Source organism: Salvelinus sp. IW2-2015, linkage group LG23, assembly GCF_002910315.2.
Source record: "Salvelinus sp. IW2-2015 linkage group LG23, ASM291031v2, whole genome shotgun sequence".
In the NCBI taxonomy this organism is placed as follows: domain Eukaryota; kingdom Metazoa; phylum Chordata; class Actinopteri; order Salmoniformes; family Salmonidae; genus Salvelinus; species Salvelinus sp. IW2-2015.
Genome location: NC_036863.1, coordinates 39,345,023 through 39,365,469, shown reverse-complemented (window position 1 = coordinate 39,365,469; position 20,447 = coordinate 39,345,023). Strand labels below are relative to the sequence as shown.

The following is a 20,447-nucleotide window of genomic DNA, read 5'->3' as shown; positions in this document are numbered from 1 at the left end:
CGGCGCCTGAGACAGCGTTTTCTACCACCATCAACACCAAATGGTGGAATTTATCATGGATGAATGGTGTAGCTCTGATAGAGTTCCAGAAATGTACGCAAGGCGCATTGAAGCTATTCTGGCGGCCAACGCCCTTTAAAGACACTTAATGTTGGTGTTTCCTTTATTTTGGCAGTTACCTATATGTGCTCCGAGAAATACATTATGAACTAGTACAAAACTGCCATTCGAGTAAATGTCTCCATGTTAAGACATAAGAAGCTGAAGGTTAAAGGGATATCACCTTACCCTTAAGATGATCCTTTGCTTGCATTTTATTGAGACACACATTTAAAATATTTCACCATAAACAATGAACAAATCAGGAGAAAAATTTACCACACACATCAAGTTACATTTTACATGTACGGAACTTACAATTCAAGAGAACCTGTGTGTTCACTTGGTTTTTTGGCCAACAACATTAGTTGAAAAACTATTAAAAGTGAAAAATAATATTAATTGAACACAGAAAGACTAGTAGCATGCAACTCCAACTTATGCTGTGGCAAAGTTAGAATTAGTCAGAAAGCATCAGGTCAGAAGTGAACAGTCTACAGCCAACCATCCATTACTGTGTATCGAGGTCATCCAAGTCATAAATGAGGTCACACAGAGGGGCAGATTAATACAGTGTATGCTCAATCAGGGATTGTTAAAGGGCTGTCTCTTTTCTCACTTAGCTTTACATTCACCTGCTTTTAAGCATTTCATGTTACTATGCCTAATGCAGACCGTTAAAAGGGGCAATCAGCAGTTGCTACATCCATTTGATTGAAATGAATACTGTAAATGTAAACAAAAACATGGTGACACCTGTCATTTTGATATAATGTATGGTCAATCCTTGCATCCATAGCTCGGTCTATGAATTTGAGAGTGGTTACATTTCTCCTGCCCCTTCCCTCAGCTTTTTACCCGAAACAAGGCAGGGAAAACGCTTTGTTATTGATTCTACTGCTGATTGCCACTTTAAAGAAGTTGAGTAAAGTCTGGAATGAGAATCCAATATACAGCAGGTAGGTTAGTAATGTAATTTTATAAAGCACTTGACGTTAACCAAATAAAGCAATGTGAACCTCTGCCTTTCATTGTTGCAGTAGGTTGTTTTCAGTTGTTTTAATTGTTTTGGATGCTGCATTACAAAAACAATGAGTACTTGTCTAGTTCTTATTCCAGCTTTAAAGGCAGGTGAGTATAAAACAAACCGGGAAAAAAGGAAACCAGGGATGAATCAGGAAAAGAACTGGTAGACACTCAATCACGTCAATGATAGATAAATAAAAGGAATACATACTTTACCCTGCATAGACCATGTGAAAGACAGTTTACATAATCATTATCTCATACGATTTGTAAGCAGAGTAAAAACGTAAAGACAGTGCTACATTTCAAAGTACTTTGGTTTTTCCTGTTCAACTTTTATCAAGGTGTTATGTACTGGCATTACATCACTAATATACGTAATTCTAAGTACTGTACATATACTTTATCAATCTACTAACTATTTCCTCGTACGTAACTAACATACTTAGAGTACGATACAAATATGGTGTTCATTTCTTCAATTGCCACTGTCCAATAGCGTGCCATAGTCATATACTGTAGGTGGTATGTCTGCAAGCCAGTGCATTTGTGTGAATGTCAGGTAAAAAGAGCATGAGGAGATATCTGTGAGAGGGGGGGGGGGGGGGGGGTTAAGGGCAGACACTTTGATGTAACAGGGGTTTTAGCATCACAATAATATTTAGTTCACCATTCCAGATTCAGTTTCTACAAACTACTTCTACCGTAAAGATATATATTTTTTAGAAATGACAGACTCAAACAATGCAACAAAATAATTCAAGTTGTTTACTTGAAAAGTGTTTGTTAAATGCAAAGTTGGCAGTCAAGTGTAAGTTCATAACAAATGTTCACCCCTGCAACGGTAACACAGATCACTTTGATTGTGAAACCACAATCTTGTAGGTGCAGTTGCAAGCTGATCGTGTCTTTTGTGCACAGCAAGCAGTGTATACTAGCTACGTACAGATGTGTACGTTCACATATCAGATACATGTGTGTGATATTTCAACTGTGTCATTTCCTCATGCACAACAAATCAATGTTCGCTTAAGGTAGACCATTTGAGGTTTCTAAATGCTGCTGGTGGTGTTTTGTATGGTGAGAGATGGGTACAGTATGTGTTGAGGTAGGCAGCTTGTACCTGTGCCAGCTTCATCATCATGTGGGCAAAGACGTGGAGGAAGCCCACCACTGCATCCCACAGCCTGCTGTGGGTCAGGGACTGCTGGTTGCCTGTACACGGACCCTGAGGGGGGGGGCACCAGGTACGGTCACACACATACCATACCCAGTAACATTCAGTCATCTACATGCTGTACAGATGAATGGGTTTATACTCACCTGGATGTACTCAGTCAGACTGTTGAAGATCTGCTTAGCCACTATCATGGCCTTGGAGAAGTTCTTCTTGCCTGGCTCATCAATGATATCTTTCCCAGAGTAATACCAGTAGAAATCACTGATTGACTCCTTGAGGGAGAAAGAGTAGAGAGAGAATGAAAGAGAGAGGAGAAGCGAAGAGAGAGAGAGAGAGAGCAGGAGAATGAAATATGTGCATGGTGAAAGGGATAACAGGACACCTCTTTAACAGGTATGTGTTAATAATCAGAGTCCTAGTACCTGCAGTCGGAGGAGGTAATCCACAGTGCAGATGATGATGTTTATAGTGGTGGTGCTGCCTGTCTGTGTCCGCAAGTAGTTCTGGAAATCTGAGACAACACATACAGTCAGAGTCCACTCAAAGACGGCCAACTTTTGATTAGCATTACAGCGAGTCATGATTCAAGTCATGATTCAATGATAAATCTGTCATTCCTTAAATAGAACACCATTGGCATAATTCCTCTCACCGTTATTGTGGCCCTCACAGAGCAGCTGCAACATGCGGAACAGATCACAGGTAAACTCATCATCCGCCATGACTTTCTCACCTGGGAGGGGGAGAGACAAAGGGACGGAGCATCAGACTAGTTCTAGGAATACTGGAAGTCTTTAAGATGGGGGGGGGGGGGGGGGGGGGGGGGTTCAGTCAGGCTGCCTGTATTTGTATGAGGTGTAGGCTGGAGGCTAACTAGACAATTTGAGCCATTCATCGGAGTGTTAGCCTGTGTGCGCCATGGTCAGCAGCACACAAGCCTGCAGTAATAAGGTGAGCGTGATGATCATTGCACAGCTCTCCATCACGTCTGGGTAATCGTGTTAGTAAGAGCTGCAATGACCTCCTTACAGACTGTCCATCTTCCTGATCACCTTGGCAACATAGACGAACAACAGTTTTAGTTGGATACCGGGGTTGTTCGCTGTAACTACAAAACAGGAAACCTCAAACACTTGCTGGAATCACGGCCAAGAGGTTGGCTTGTACTGTAAAAGCACATTCACAGCAACAAGCTATGATAAGAACTTCTGCACTTTTAGACACACAATCAAACACCATTAACGCCACATACATAAAACACGTACAGAAACAGTTGTCCATAAACACTGAAAAACACAGTATACTCTATAGACAGTATACACAGATAAAAGGACATGGTCACATCAACATGGATAGATACAATGGACATCACGGTATACAGACATACAACGTAATGGAGAAGTTCACTCCCTCAGTTGCTTAGTCAGTGCATGCAGAAACACAGAGTCATGCAGCACAGACCTGCTATACTCCTTTAACTCCCCTGAGTGTAGGTTAGGGCCAGAGTTTGGTGTTCTGTCCAAGCAAGGTAAATAGGGGGGTTGATGTCATTGCGGGGGGGTGGAGCAGACACAAAGGGCTTATCGGGGAATCATGGCCAGGGACCAGGGTTAGCGAGTCAACACTGAGGCTGAATTTGAGAGATCGATGGGATTGAGATATTGCGCTGATTCCGTGCTCAGGAATTCTTATAAATCACAATAGTGGCGAGCTTCGGAGTTTCAGTAGATCTGCGGTTAGACACTCAAGGGGAAAGAATGCTTTTCAGTCATTGTCTGTTGCTCGTGCAATGAACTCTTTGAGAGTTTAATACGTACGAAGAAAACAACGGCATTGGCATTACTTGACATGACTGAAAATTTATTTCATAAACTCTTTGAGTGTGAAATTGAATAGAGGTGGGCGCCACAACACGAGATCATTCAAAAGAGCTGAAGGAGATGAAGAGACAGGGAAGGTGACAGGGAGAGAAAGAGAAAAAGGTAGAAAAACAGAGGGACAGAGGTATCATTTACCCCGTTCTGACTTCATGTCTGAGGACCAGCAAAGGACGGAATGGGAGAGGGGAGGGAGGGACGCAATGATGGCAAGGTAGGGAAAGAGAGGGGTAGTGAGTTGACAGACGACAGTAGAATACTTAGGAGTTGGGAGGGGTGGTTAACAACAGTCTATTGTCAACAATTCTAACTTAGAATTAGTTTACAAGTACATTAGACTTACAAAATATTCTACAAATAAACATTGAGTGTAAACACAAAATATTAGCAAGTCAAAATACAGTACTAGACAGACACTCTGTAAATTCAAATCACCATCTGACAAAATTACACAGTTAGATCAAAACATTGAATCATTCAATCATTATTGGACAGCAACGTTTATGGATGTTACTACTAGTTAACACTCATAAGATGAGGAATGAAGTGGAGGAACTATCACTCAGTGACCATAGGCCCTGATGCTGAACAAGTGTGTGTGATTGCCTGGACAGGACATGGATGCAAAGGTGGTGCAAGGTGAGGCAAAGGTGGAGAACCAGTGTCCAGTACGGTCAGAGCTTTAAACACTTACTTGTTCCCTCCTCCGACACCATACCCAGCCCCTCTGCCTTGTTCTGTCTCTCAAAGGCATTCAGGTCCAGGACACTGCCATGAAAAACCACACTTTTCTAAGCATACATAGTCACCTTTAATCAAACTTCATAAGCTGTTGACTCCGTTTTCTAGTGTGTATGTAAGTTCTATTCTATACTTGAGTAATTCAAGGGGTGAAGACAAAAACCTGCACGTCTGCATTAGAGCCTGGACACTCAAAAAGAACCCAACGTCCTTCTTATCCTTCAGGTACTCAAGCATTTTCTGCAAACAGATAGTGAGACCAGTCAATAACGATTATAACCTCAGGTCAGATAGACAGAGCCCACTGAGGTGACACTAACCTGTTGAACCTCAACGTTACCACCGTTTAGGATGGAGATGCCCAGTTTAAGAGTGGAGGACACCATGCAGCCAGTCTCACCTAGATGGAGCAAAAAGTACTCGTTACCATTCTAGATGACGGGTATAAATAATGTCTTCGTAATGTGTCGACCATGACAGGTATCCTTCAAATACGCGCACTGTGACTGAGAGACGTCGACTTGTAGGGTTAGCCTGTAGGGCGCATGCATGATGTACCGTACAGGCCGGGGAAGTACCTTTGCAAGCACTGATCATCTGCAGCACCATCTCAGCCGCCCCACGGTTGTGGAGACGGGACTGCTGGTATAGGAGCCTCTGCTTCTCCATCTCTTTTTCCTGCGATAAGAGACACAGATGCTGTGACTGTGTCCTGGTGGTCACACATCCCACCCCGCAGTCACTCTGCATTCACACAGCTAGTTCCTAGCTGGCTAGACGTTCTCCCTGACCCCCACTGACTTACAGCCGTAAATGTTTTTATTAGTGTAGGCCTATAGTTTTACATGCTACACATCACAGGCGGCTGGTGGCACCTTCATTGGGGAGGACGGGCTCAACGTAATGGCTGGAACGGAATAAATGGAACGGTATCAAACACATAGTTTCCATGTCATTATTATGAGCCATCCTCCCCTCACCAGCATCCTGTGCTACATACTGTATCCGTCTACATTTGATATTGTTTCTCATTCTCAGTATCTTCTCTGTCTCTATTTCTTTCTTGTCATTATCCTCTCATTGTGTGGAAAAAACGAATTCAAACCTGCATGCTTGGTGTGCTTTTTGACTCGTTTTTCCACTTTTCATTACCTTTATATCACCTGTCTGTCTCATTCTCTCTCCCCGGTTAATTAGTCATGGAGTCGTTACACTAGTTCTTCACGTTTGCCGACTTGAGCAAACGTTCGACTACAGCAAACAGCCCTGATGGCCTTGCATAATGCAGTGGTAGCAAATGCAAAAGGACCATACAGGATCTATTGAATAACCACAGCGTCTCCCCTGGTGTCTTATATCACATTTTGAACTTTACACAAGCCCTCAGAGTGGAGCTGTTCTGCTCAAAGGAATATTATGATGTTTCTATTTAAAAAAAAAAAAACATCTCTTTGTCACAGAACCACATTTACTGTAATGCAGTTCAGCATATATAAGGTATAAAAACTAACCAGATCTATTATTGTAACCAACATTTTCTTTAAAACAAGATTTAATTCAAACAAAATACAAACATGTTTTATCAGTATCCCCACCCACAGCCTCCCACCCTCCTACCCCACCCACACCCACCCAAAGCGCCACCCACCGCCCGCGTATGCCTGACCATGGTCTACCCAGTAAGTGTGGTGAAGGTGCACTTGACATTACTTAGAGGGTTTCCAATCCATGGAAACAATAGGGATTTTTGGATAAGCCCTGCCTGAGGTGTAGTATACAGTTTGTCTACCAGTGAATGTGTTGTTGCTGTAACTATGTGTACACATACTGTTACTGTATGTGTCTGCCTATGTGTCTAGGAGAGTAGACTGGCTTTCACTGTAGTCTATTGGTCAATAGGCTAAGTAAGTATGGAAAGGAACAACATTGATTAGTAACATTCAGTTAATAGAAATGAACGTGTTATGCCAGAGTAAGTGGGAGAGTGGAAAGAGAACATGGAACTGCCACGGACAGAAGTCAGTCAAAGGTTCATTAGTTGGTTACGGTGTGAGAAACAGACAGGATCAGTTCTGTTAGAGATTCCCATCGGAGAAACAGACAGGATCTGTTCTGTTAGAGATTCCCATCTGAGAAACAGACAGAATCAGCTCTGTTAGAGATTCCCATCTGAGAAACAGACAGGATCTGTTCTGTTAGAGATTCCCATCTGAATCTACATGAAAGTCCATACAGTACACAAGGGGAGTGAGCTGACAGTGATAGGCTAGACTTGGGACAATGTGTAGTAGTATACATGTAGCTAACAACATGGCTAATGACCTCCTCCACTCTAAAGGTAACTATTTACAGAATTCCTATTCATCCAAACATACCACTTATTGTATATAAATATTAAAATATACCGATATACACAATTTATTAGGTACACCCATCTACTACCGGGTCGGACCCCCCTTTGCCTCCAGAACCACCTGATTCTTCGGGGAATTGACACGTTTCTCAATTGGTATCAAGGGACCTAACGTGTGCCAGGAAAACTTTCCCCACATAATTACACCACCAGCCTGAACCGCTGACACCAGGCAGGATGGGGCCATATAATATACGATATAAATGTAACCGATGTGAAATGGCTAGCTAGTTAGCGGTGGTGCGCGCTAATAGCGTTTCAATCTGTGACGTCACTCGCTTTGAGACCTTGAAGTAGTGGTTCCCCTTGCGCTGCAAGGGCCGCGGCTTTTGTGGAGCGATGGGTAACGGTGCTTCGTGGGTGACTGTTGTCTGTGTGCAGAGGGTCTCTGGTTCGCGCCCGGGTCGGGGCGAGGAGACGGACTAAAGTTATACTGTTACATAAAGGTAACCCTGACTCTGCTTGGTCCGACGAATCCCAGTTCCTGTTGCGTCATGCTGATGGCAATCTTTTTCCACTCTTCTTGTTTTTAGCTGATAGGACTGGAACCAGGCGTGGTCGTCTGTTGCAATAGCCCATCCGTGACAAGGACCGACGAGTTGTGCGTTCCGAGATGCCGTTCTACAAACCACTTTGCCTGTTTCTACAAACCTATATTTGCCTGTTTGTGGCCTGCATGTTAGTTTGCACAATTCTTGCCATTCTCCTTCGACCTCTCATCAACAAGCTGTTTTCCCCACAGGACTGGCAATGACTGGATGTTTTTTGTTTGTTGTACCATTCTCTGGAAAACTCTAGAAAATGCCGTGCGTGAAAAGCCCAGGAGGCCGGTCGTTTCTGAGATACTGGAACCGGCGCACCTGGCACCGACAATCATTCCACGCTCAAAGTCACTTAGGTCACTCGTTTTGCCCATTCTAACGKTCAATCGAACACTAACTGAATGCCTTGATGCCCATCTGCATGCTTTATATAGCAAGTCTGTMGGAGCGAATCATTTTCGTGAAACGGGGTGGTGTACCTAACAAACTGGCCACAGTGTATATACAAATTATGGAAAATGTAATTTGTATTTCTGGCGAAAAAAAGTGGAGGAGCCATTATATCTTGACAACATTAATTTGACCCATGTAAACACATTCTGCCTGCCAAAATGAAGGAATACACAGTGAAACTTTGTGCTTAGCAGGTAGGTCGATGCTTTAGGAGGGTCCACATGATTTTTGTATGGTCTACAGCAGGGTTGCTGAACTGGCGGCCGAATTTGGCCCGCAGGTGGTTTCTGAGCAAACATTTTTATATATATATATTGTTGTTGTTGATGGACATAAAATACTGTAAAAACACCAGGAAATCAGCTCCAAGTGATTTTCATTTTGGAAATCTGTTCCCAAGTATTCCCATGCATAATAGAGAGATGTGATCATATACAAATGTAAGCAAAGTTTGAAATGATTGTTTTAGTCCAATATTATATCTGTTTGGGCTTCTTTCAATCAATTTGCAGTCTACAAATTATTTGTAATTATGTTCCACCCCCCCCAACCATCAACTCAATTTTATTTTTTCCTGCGGCAGAATCTAGTTGATGATGCCTGGTCTACAGAATGTGTTTTTTTCCCGGATCACTTTGTCATGCAACATCTCCAGAATGTTAACCACGATGTTAACCACAATGGCAAGGTACAATCCAGAAACATTTGGGTTGACGCAAAACACACATAAGGAGAAAGAGGGACAGATAACATTTTTGATGAAGCAACACACATACAGTAGAAAGAGAGACGAAACAGACAGGAGAGACAGAAGAAAGACATGTGCAGTGAATGATGTGGTCACTCGATGCGTTGAGAGCTACCGCTCCAGTGTCTCCCCGGTCCCCTGTCCCTGGTCGCCCCATACCAGTTCTGTCTGTCGCACCTCAAAGGACATCTCATCCTCAGCCCCTTCCTCCACCTCCTCTCCCCCTTCGTCCTCCTCACCAATGTGGCAGCTCTACAACACAAAGAAAATGAAGGAAAAAAACATTACATACTGTAAACAAAACATGAACATACAAATGAGCATAACACGCTAAAACGTTACCTCCTAAAATGTAATTCAAACAGAAAGATAACTCACCTTTGCCATAATATCAGCGTATGCCATATATAGGTAATCTGTATCAAGTTTACTGTAACAAAGAGAAGGAACAGAGGCTTAGGCAACATATCAAAAAGTGGAGATGTGTTGAATTCAATCCAAAAGCTGCTCAACTAAAATACTTGAGGGAGAAAAGGAGTCCCACCTCTTTTCTGTGAGAGCAGTACGGCTGAAATGCAAAATGAGCTGGTGAAGGGGGTCTGGCTTGGTCTCCGTCTCTTCCTCCTCCTCTCCTTCTTGCTCCATGGCTTTCTGTGTTAGAGAAAGAAATGTGGGAGTAAAACTATAGGAGGAAACTCGCAGATCCTGAAATCCTCAAAAGGTGAGCCAAGCATGCGGCGGCAGAGCTTACAGACAAGTCGTCTATCATTCTGTCCTCAAAGGAGTAGCCCTCAGTATGGATCCAGTTGCGTTTGTACCCTTCCAAGAACATATTGGAAGCTCTATGCCTGTGAGTCAGACAGAAAAACKATGTTAGTATCTGTATTTTACTTGTGGCTGGGTGTTATTAAATATACAGTGGCACCAAAAGATTAAAAAGTGTTGATAAGGGACAGAATGCGGTCGGGCCCTCACATAWTTGGCATATATATTACTCCTACAGAATTTCCACATGGGCGAGGATATTGGAAATTTTACCAGAGCCCATTGGATGATAACTTGTTTTTAACTAGGAAAGAAGAATTTATAACCAACTTTTTCCGACATAACATAGGTACAGCAGATCCCCTTATTGTATGGGACACTTTTAAAATGTACATTTGGAGGCCATGTAATTCAGTACCCATCTCTAAAGCAAAAGCAATTTAGGTTGAAAGAGTCCATAGGAAAATGGAAGGACTAACAGTACAGATAAACAGCAATACAAAAACTGTACCATAGAGGCTCAGAATAAGTTAGAGGGAAAACAAAAATAAATGGAGGAACTTATTTCTAGAAAGATCAAGTGAATATACACTACCGTTCAAAAGTTTGGGGTCACTTAGAAGTGTCCTTGTTTTTGAAAGAAAAGCAAATCTTTTGTCCATAAAAATAACATCAAATTGATGAGAAATACAGTGTATACATGGTAAATGACTATTGTAGCTAGAAACAGCAGATTTTTTATGGAATATCTACATAAGCGTACAGAGGCCTATTATCAGCAACCATCACTCCTGTGTTCCAATGTCACGTTGTGTTAGCTAATCCAAGTTTATCATTTTCAAAGACTAATTGATCATTAGAAAACCCTTTTGCAATTATGTTAGCACAGCTGAAAACTGTTGTTCTAATTAAAGAAGCAATAAAACTGGCCTTCTTTAGACTAGTTGAGTATCTGGAGCATCAGCATTTGTGGATTCGATTACAGGCTCAAAATGGCCAGAAACAAAGTACTTTCTTCTGAAACTCGTCGGTCTATTCTTGTTCTGAGAAATGAAGGCTATTCMATGCAAGAAATTGCCAAGAAACTGAAGATCTTGTACAACGCTGTGTACTACACTACTCCCTTCACAGAACAGCTCAAACTGGCTCTAACCAGAATAGAAAGAGGAATGGGAGGCCCCGGTGCACAACTGAGCAAGAAGACATGTACATTTGAGTGTCTAGTTTGAGAAACAGACACCTCACAAGTCCCCAATTGCCAGCTTCATTAAATAGTATCCACAAAACACTAGTCTCAACGTCAACAGTCAAGAGGCGACTCCGGGAACCTTTTTTGATATACTCAGAGGACCGTTATGTTTTAACCACTCCTAAATAAATGGTAGATTATCGGACGCTCAACAAGAAGGTCTGCTTTCATTATTGCTGAAACAGGATCCAAGTGGTACATATAAAGATATAGTCCATTAAAACAATTGGAGGCCTCTTACACTACAGTGTTGTGATGCAAAAATGATAGTAAACTGCTTAGCGCATAGAATTAAAAAGGTATTGTCGGATATTATTCATCCTAATCAGACAGATTTTTTACATGGACGATACATTGGAGATAATATAAGACAAGCACTGGAAACAATAGAACACTATGAAACATCTGGGAAACAAGGCCTGGTATTCATAGCTGACTTTGAAAAAGGCTTTTGATAAAGTCTGAATGGAATTTATATATAAATGCCTGGAATATTTCAATTTTGGAGAATCTATTATAAAATGGGTTAAAGTTATGTTTCGTAACCATAGGTGTAAAATAGTAAATAATTGCTACTTCTAAGAAAGTTTTAAACTGTCAAGAGGAGTAAAACAAGGTTGTCCACTATCGGCATATCTATTTATTATTGCCATTGAAATGTTAGCTGTTAAAATCAGATCCAACAATAATATTAAGGGGTTAGAAATCCAGGGCTTAAAAACAAAGGTGTCATTGTACGCTGATGATTCATGTTTTCTTTAAATCCACAATTTGGATCCCTCCACAGCCTCATAGAGGATCTAGATACTTTTTCTAACCTCTCTGGATTAAAACCAAATTATGATAAGTGTACCATATTACGTATTGGATCACTAAAAAATAAAACTTTTACATTACCGTGTAGTTTACCAATAAAATGTTATGACGGGGATGTGGACATTATCGGTATACATATCCCGAAAAAAAGAAATGATCTTACGCCAATAAATGTTAATCAAAAGTTAGCAAAAATAGATGAGATCTTGCTACCATGGAAAGGAAAATACCTGTCTATTTGAGGGGGGAAAATTCTCCCTGATTAACTCCTTAGTCATATCACAGTTCACCCATTTGCTTATGGTCTTGCCTAGACCTAGCGACCCGTTTTTGTAATTATATGAGCAAAAAAGATAACATTTTATTTGGAATGGCAAGCAAGACAAAATTTAAAGGGCCTATTTATATAATGAATATGAATTCGGAGGGCAGAAATGATTAAATATTAAAGCATTAGACAGCTGACTAAAGGCATCTGTCGTACAAAAGTTATAATTCAATCCAAACTGGTTCTCTAGCAAATTAGTAAGAATGTCTTCCCCATGTTCAAGAATGGCCTTTTTCCCTTTATTCAGATTGCAACCTCTCACTTTCGTTTATTTGAAAACGATACAAATATTATTATTTTTAAAACAAGCCATAGAACGTTGGTTGCAATTTCAGTTTAATCAACCAGAAAAAACAGAACAAATAATACAACAAATATTTACTCAAATATAAAAGAACCATTATTATTTAATTTTTTTATGTATAAACTTTGTAAATTATATCATAAATAGAACTGGTGGAGATATGTCACACATGCAGTTAACRAAAATATATGGAAATGTCTGCTTTACCCAAAATTACAACCAACTAATTGCAGCATTAACGCAAAAATGAAAGAGGAAAGTGGAAAAAGTAAGGAACTGGTCTGTCGGCCCTGCATTAAAGACCAACATTTGTTAAGGAAAATTGTGATAAATTAAAATATGTACCAGTTTCATTTAAGGACCAAAAAATAAAACAGCTGTACCATATAGATTGCAAAATAGTTGGGAAGACATTTTCGATGTATCGATTCCATGGAACGTGGTTTATGAAATTATACGAAAAACGACACCGGATTCAAAACCTTTTCAATTGAAATTATTATACAAAACTCTTGCAACCAATAGAATGTTATAAATATATATATATATGGGTATACAAGCTTCCCAGCTCTGCTCTGACAGAGTCATTAGGTCATTTATTTTGGTACTGTCCATATGTAGCTAGTTTTTGGACACAGGTCCAGGAATTTACAATCTGTAGAAACTATGAAAATAGAAAGGTTCAGAACTTTTGTGAAGCATCACAGCGCAGTTGAAAAATATACGAAAAATAGAAATCCAATATGGATGGTGTTAAGAGATAGATGGGAGGAGTTGAATGGAGCTGAAGGGTGGGACTAAAACAAATTAAATATAACTATTGTAAAATAGTTACGTAAAATCTATATATGTATAAGCTAGAAAAGTAGAAGGATAAGTGTTGTTGTTCATTAGTTTACTCCAATTAGGGGAAGGGGGGTGGTAGGGTTAAAGGAAAATATATTTTAAAAAGATGCATGTGTATACACACGCACATACATACATACATACATACATACATACATACATACATACATACATACATACATACATACATACATACATAGTTGAAGTCGGTAGTTTACATACACCTTAGCCAAATACATTTAAACTCAGTTTTTCACAATCCCTGACATTTAATCCTAGTAAAAATTACCGTTTTTAGGTCAGTTAGGATCACCGCTTTATTTTAAGAATGTGAAATGTCAGAATAATAGTAGAGAGAATGGTTTATTTCAGGTTTTGTTTCTTTCATCACATTCTCAGTGGGTCAGAAGTTTACATACACTCAATTAGTATTTGGTAGCATTGCCTTTAAATTGTTTAACTTGGGTCAAATGTGTCGGGTGTGTGTTGTAGTATGTGTCAAATTGCTATGCTTTATCTTGGCCAGGTCACAGTTGCAAATGAGAACTTGTTCTCAACTAGCCTACCTGGTTAAAAAATGTATAAATGAAAATGGTGCAGTGATCCGTGAGCTGCTCTGACAGCTGGTGCTTAAAGTTAGTGAGGGAGATATGAGTCTCCAGCTTCAACTGTAAATATATATACACACACACACACACACACACACACACACACACACACACACACACACTATATATTTTCTACATTGTAGAACAATAGTGAAGACATCAAAACTATGAAATAACACATATGGAATCATGTATTAACCAAAAAAGTGTTAAAACAAAGCAAAATATATTTTAGATTTTAGATTCTTCAAAGTAGCCACCTTTTGCCTTGATGACAGCTTTGCGCACTCTTGGCATTCTCTCAACATATATGCTCTGAATGTTCATATATGTTCTTAATATGTTCTGTTTTGTACACGCTGTGTATATGTGTTTGAATACAAGACTGTAGTAGTCTCTCTGACCTGGGTAGGTTGTAGAGTGGCGTCATCCTAAAGCAGGCTACCACAGCCTTGCGTCTCTGCTTGGACAGCAGTTTGTGCCACACCATCTTTTTGGATTTGAAGGGGTGCTCCGTCTAAGTGAGAGAAGAAAGAACTGAGAGAAACGGCACCACTGACATCATGCCATGTGTGTCAAGTAGGATTATAGGGACGCTGTAGGATTATATTGATGCTGTAGGATTGAAAATGGGTGTATTACTCTACTCACCACCTCAATGTGATAGAGCACAGCTGACACCTCCTGCACCCTCTTCACCACTTTCTCTGGAGCGTCAGCATCCTCAGCCTTCCCTGCCATCTCCTTATACAGGGACATCTGCCAGCGCATGGACGGGTTCTCTACCTGGACACAACACACACACACTGCAGCTGGGAGAACACGCACTGCAGCTGGGGGAACACACACTGCAGCTGGGGGAACACACACTGCAGCTGGGGGAACACACACTGCAGCTGGGGGAACACACACTGCAGCTGGGGGAACACACACTGCAGCTGGGGGAACAAACACTGCAGCTGGGGGAACACCATGTATCACTTTACTGTACCAACCCACTCCATCTTACCTTGCCTTGAAGATGCAGGTTGTTTTGCAAGAACTCCCTTACTTCCTCATCGGTGTCCCTCTGGAAGAAAATGTTTTGATATTTATTTTGGGAACAATTTCTTTGCCCTATGGTCCGGCACATAAGACTAGTCTACATGGTTACTATGGCAGAGTTATTCAAGACAGCCGAGGGCACACTACCAACGAGTATCGGATCTTGGCCAGGTTGATAAGCTCATGATCTGCAGGGGAGCACATGTTGAGGCCGATGGGGAGCATCTTTTTCAGGGCAGCCACAATAAGTGACGTCTGCACCGAGTAACGGTCTCCCCGTCTCTTCTTCTTGGTACGCTCCACGTCTGAGCCACCAGCCTGGAGAACATAAGGAGGGACCAAGGCGTTACGCATGTCTTCCTCATACATACGGTTGGCGCCACAACCACTATGTGGGGGCACTGTACCACGTATCAATTAACACTGCTTAGCATTGAACCCACGACAGCACTGATTCAATGTCACAACACGCATTATTCCCAACTTGCTACCTGTATTCCAGTGGACATGTGACCATTGCTTCTCATTTGAATGACCTGTTGAGTTAGATAGTGTCCACCTACCTGTTCAACCGGACAGTAGCTATCACCATACCAATAATTAACACCCTGTAATATCAAGAGCCATGGACTCCTCTCTGAACCCTTCAGTCTAGGTCACTTCCTTTACATTATCATAGCCTTCAGTGTTTGCCGCACGTGGACAAGCAATGTACTGAATGAGCAACCTACGGGATACCCAGAATGAGGGCTACATCTCAGCACCATAATGATCCGAATCTCTGAACTCCTGGCTGGTAAGGGGAGGGGAATGTGAGAATGTAATACTGGATTGAGAAGGACTGGGGGGTTGGGGCTAGGGTGGAAGGTGATGGGGGTTGGGGGACGACAACTGAAAGGAATCATTCTAATCTGTAGGACAGGAAATCAGTCAAACTGCACAGATAAAAACATGCTTACAACACACACATTACGTCCACATGAAACATCATCCAGCATTCGATGGAAACACTGGTGAAAAACAACCTTTTACAGTATGTTTCTCAGGTGGGTTTGGCACCAGCAGAACTAGGTGAAGAATGAATACGTTACATGGTGTCGGAGAGTAACAGACGCTCCTGTTGAAAACACACAAAACTATTTGCTGTTAGTAGCATCATGTTGATGGGAACTAGAATCAGACTAAAGGTGTTAGCTACCAACTAGCAAATCACACAAGCAAACCAAATGTCCGTGGGATACGTCCCGTCGCCCCTGTGCTCTCCTCCCGCACTCCTGTGCTGTTTCTGTGAGGGAACATTGTCTGTTGTCTGCCCTTTCTGACGTCCCCAGCAAGCGTGTATGTGTGTCTGTGTGTGTGTGTGTGTGTGTATATGTGTCATACAGCAGGCTGAGGATGGCCAAAGGAGTGAAGATAACAGAGGACCTCACAGTAATGGCCGCCCCACAGAACAGGAAAGGATGCAAAGCCCATAGAGATCCTTTTAAATTAGTATTCTAACTACTACTTCTATGGCAAAGTCGCTATGAACAGAGAATGTGTCGTAGATAAATGCACTGAAGGACTAAGGGAATCTGCAGTGGTGAAAAGTGAGAACAATGTGTTACAGTGACCGGCTCTATGTATCTGCATCTCAGAGTACGCCCTTCATGCCGAAAAAAGTGCATCTAGCTTTTCCCCGTTACGTTTCCCTGTGAGTGTGTGTGTGTGTGAGTGGTAGGAGTGTTTCAAAGCCACTGATAAGTCCAGGCAGATTCAACCGCTTCTCCAAACCAGTACTTCAATGCAAGGAGTGTGTTACGAATAAGGCTAGTTTAGAGGAAGGTGGGTGTGATGGTTTTAGGGGAGATTTTAGAAGACAGGTTTGATTAAAATAGAATGAGGTGAGGAAAAGTCACATCGGGCATATTCTACATAGGGTAGTATAGAGCTTGTCCCCAGAGACCTGCTTCAGTCCTGTTAAATATAGTGTCGGGTCAGGGTTAAAGTGGGACAGGTGGGTGGGTGGAGACTGACTGGGGGATATGAAGAAGCTAAGCCATGGTCTGACACAGTTAAAGGGAGTGAGTGCTGAGCGCAGAGAGAGGGGCTAACAACATCCCCTTGCGGAGGGAGCTTGATCACAAACGCTATAGACCAACCAACCTTCAACAGACAAGTAAAGACATGACAAGATGACTCCAACCCAACTACAATCAACTAAGTGCAAACTCATTGGCAGGATGATGGCACTCTGCTCCCACTGCTGCTTTGGGCAGGCCTCGTGCGGAGCCTAGTGCCATGAGCCCGACTCTAAGGCAGAGTACTTTCATCAAGCTCCTCCAGACTCCCCCCGTCACACACTGGCAGGACTGAGGGTGGCCCACGATGGCCCGGCCCTTCGTCCAATAGTGTTGTATCAGTATGCCGCTTTTATCTGGCCTTTTCTACTGTGCCTGTCACACAAGTGTGTTTATGAATGTAATTCTATGCAGATGACCAGTAAATGTTTTATGAGAGATTAAGAGTTGGACGTTTAGCTGAGTGTATGTCACCGTCTAGATATGTGAACACAAGCCTGTCTCCAGTGTTGTCGACAGTGTAACTGGATCCAAAGCATATCAGTGACGCATGTAAGTCAATTCAGACCAACTGTTTTCTATTTCTGTGTGTCACAGTGCAGATATAAACATGTGAAATACTGGACCCAGTTTCGTCTCATTGGTGTTGCAGTAGAGTGCGAAACACGTAGCTAGTTACTGAGTGGACATGCACACCTGTCTCTATATACAAAGTATTTGGCCGCTAGCTGTGTGTGGGTGTTGTATTGGAACACGCTAGAAGTGTGGTTGTGGTGTCCCGGTGTGCCAGTGTGTCGGAGGGGTTGATGAAAAGCCCCTCAAAGTGAGGTGCCATGCGGTCAGCACAGCGGTCGTGCAGAAACAAAAGTCTAACCTCTGAGTCGCTGCCCTGGAAACCCAGCATCAACACAGAGAAAGAGGACAAGGGACAGTCAAAGAGAGAACACTTAACACACCTGCTATCGCTACAATACCCGACCTCTCTACTGACATATACACGGCGTAATCTTATAGATTAGGATCGTATGCTTCTCTTAGTCCTCAAACGGAGAGAGAGAGAGAGGCCAAGGCCGGCATGAAAAACATGGCTGAAAAGTTGCCAAAATGATCTAGCAAAAAAAAAAAAATGTTTTTAAAGGTTTCCAATATACAATACCTGCTGAAGATGTCGTAGGGAAAAGACTTGAAAGAAGAGGCTTTTCTGTAGGGTTATTGTCAGTGATGATACAGCATTGTACTATGCAGATATCAAGTACACAATTTTGAAAAAGATACACCCGAGTTGTATTGGTAAAGTAAACACAACATGGTTAGCTCCAATAGGCTAGGAGAAGATAAAAAAAAATGAATTGACAATTAAGTACGTGAGACATCTTTTTTTTTTTTTTGCTGTTGAAACATTTGAAAGCAAATGACGCAGGACGTGAAACGAAACGCCGGCTCCATTGTTTCTGAGGCGTAAATGATGACCTCACTTATGATCGACGTTTCAGAAATTCATAGTCTTGCCAAATCCTCTGACATCGGTCTAACATGTCACAACATTTCAACGCTGAAGGTAACTGAACGGCTCTTTAACCCCAGACGGTCTCACCTTGCTCATCTTGCTCTTGCTGTCAGCAGTGAGGAAAGACATGTTATTAATCTCATTCATCACCACAAAGTTCTGCTCCTCTCGCTTGAAGTTCTACAGAGACACAAGAAAGAGAAAGAAGAGGAATAACAATAATAATAATAATAATAATAGATTGGGTTTATATAGCACCAACTGAGGTACTCAAAGAGCTTGACACAGTAAGGGGGGAAACTCACCTCATCCACCACCAATGTGTGGCACTCACCTGGGTGACGCATGGCAACCATTTTGTGCCAGAACGCTCACCACACATCAGCTAGCATGGTGGAGCGGTAAGGAGTGATATATGCCAATTAGGAATGATTAGGTGGCCATGATGGAAATGGGGCCAGGTCGGGAGTTTAACCAGGACCCCGGGGTAAACGCACCTACTCTTACGAAAAGTGCCATGGGATTTTTAATGACCACAGAGAGTCAGGACACCCGTTTAACGTCCCATTCGAAAGATGGCACCCTACGCAGGGCAACGTCCCCTTCACTGACCTGGGGCATTGGGATTCAATCATTTTAAGACCAGAGAGAAGTGTGCCCCCTACTGGCCCTCCAACACCACTTCCAGCAGCATCTAGTCTCCCATCTAGGAACCAATCAGGACCAACCCTGCTTAGCTTCAGAGGCAAGCCGGCAGTGGGACGCAGGGTGGTATGCTGCTGGTGATATGACAGAAAAAGTTGTCACCTTTCAACCATTTACTCACATGAGATTTGGACCAAAAGATGAAGACCTCTCCAACCATTCTGAAGAGCTCCTCTGCATCTGGGTCCGGGCATGTCAACCACCTCGCCCTGCAAATGGAGGACATCTCTTTAAGGTCCTACTGACCGAGAGACCGCCAACACCACAACACACATGTAGGCAAAGACAACTGGCAGGGGGAATGGCTTCTGACATGGACTGTTACAGTAAAATACTGGCTATGAAAGGGTGTACATTTCTAAAGAAAAAACATGACTGGCCACTAGTTTGCCTGTGTGCTGTACCTGTTATTGTCCACATAGCGGATGAGGAGAGGGTAGAGGGCGTACAGGTCCCTGCAGAGCACAGCAAACTCATCCCTGATGGTGCCCTCCTCCTCGTCCCCCTCGGCCTTCCCCTCCATACGCAGGTGGTCCTCCTCGGCCACCACCTTCCCTGTCCTCTTCTTCAGCTTCTCCATGGTGGGGATGAAATGGGACTTGAGCATCTCTGGCCTGGCCCTGCTCACAATAGGCTGGGAGAAGACTAGGGATAGAAGAGGAGTGGCCATGGTGAGATGGCAAGAAAACACACACAGACAGGCATAGTACACACACAGCATTGTGGCAACCTCACCAGCCAGCCTCTTCATCCAGGAGGCCTCGTCAATGCCCAGGTTGTTGACCACGATCTTCATGATGCTGCCCAGCAGCTGGTTGAGCTGGTCAGAGGTGACGTCGGTGCAGATCTGGCCCTCCAGCTCAGGGAAGTTCTCTAATCCTCTCTCCCACCAGCGGGGCAGGTAGTTACACAGCATGGGCAGAGTGATCTCGATCACATGGGGCATCTCAGTGTAACGGGCACCTGACTCTGCCAAGTCCCCGATCTCTTTCAGCAGAATGTCTAGCTCTGGTATGTCCTGGCATAACTCCTGGACCTCGTTGGGCAGACCCAAGACTATGGACATGGACAGAGACAGAGCGAGAGAGACCGAGAGATAGACGGGAGGTTAGAGGATAGAGTGTTGAGGAACTCAA

At 42.7% G+C, this 20,447-nt stretch overlaps 1 protein-coding gene across 1 annotated transcript in view; it reads right to left on the bottom strand.

Moving 5' to 3' along the window:
* The window catches only part of LOC111950321 (ryanodine receptor 1-like), a 74,273-nt gene that overhangs the window by 11,770 nt on the left and 42,056 nt on the right, over positions 1–20,447 (bottom strand). Inside the window, exons 69-90 of the mRNA XM_070434616.1 lie at positions 20,047–20,367; positions 19,716–19,956; positions 19,433–19,520; positions 18,694–18,786; positions 17,974–17,988; positions 15,187–15,357; positions 15,005–15,064; positions 14,647–14,781; positions 14,400–14,512; positions 9,831–9,927; positions 9,624–9,730; positions 9,458–9,509; positions 9,239–9,331; positions 5,502–5,601; positions 5,244–5,323; positions 5,087–5,163; positions 4,877–4,950; positions 4,321–4,338; positions 2,958–3,038; positions 2,728–2,816; positions 2,449–2,577; positions 2,249–2,353 (exon numbers count right to left, since the gene is read on the bottom strand). Of these exons, the coding sequence (XP_070290717.1) occupies positions 2,249–2,353; positions 2,449–2,577; positions 2,728–2,816; positions 2,958–3,038; positions 4,321–4,338; positions 4,877–4,950; positions 5,087–5,163; positions 5,244–5,323; positions 5,502–5,601; positions 9,239–9,331; positions 9,458–9,509; positions 9,624–9,730; positions 9,831–9,927; positions 14,400–14,512; positions 14,647–14,781; positions 15,005–15,064; positions 15,187–15,357; positions 17,974–17,988; positions 18,694–18,786; positions 19,433–19,520; positions 19,716–19,956; positions 20,047–20,367 (2,339 nt within the window). The remainder of the gene's footprint in view (positions 1–2,248; positions 2,354–2,448; positions 2,578–2,727; positions 2,817–2,957; positions 3,039–4,320; positions 4,339–4,876; positions 4,951–5,086; positions 5,164–5,243; positions 5,324–5,501; positions 5,602–9,238; positions 9,332–9,457; positions 9,510–9,623; positions 9,731–9,830; positions 9,928–14,399; positions 14,513–14,646; positions 14,782–15,004; positions 15,065–15,186; positions 15,358–17,973; positions 17,989–18,693; positions 18,787–19,432; positions 19,521–19,715; positions 19,957–20,046; positions 20,368–20,447) is intronic.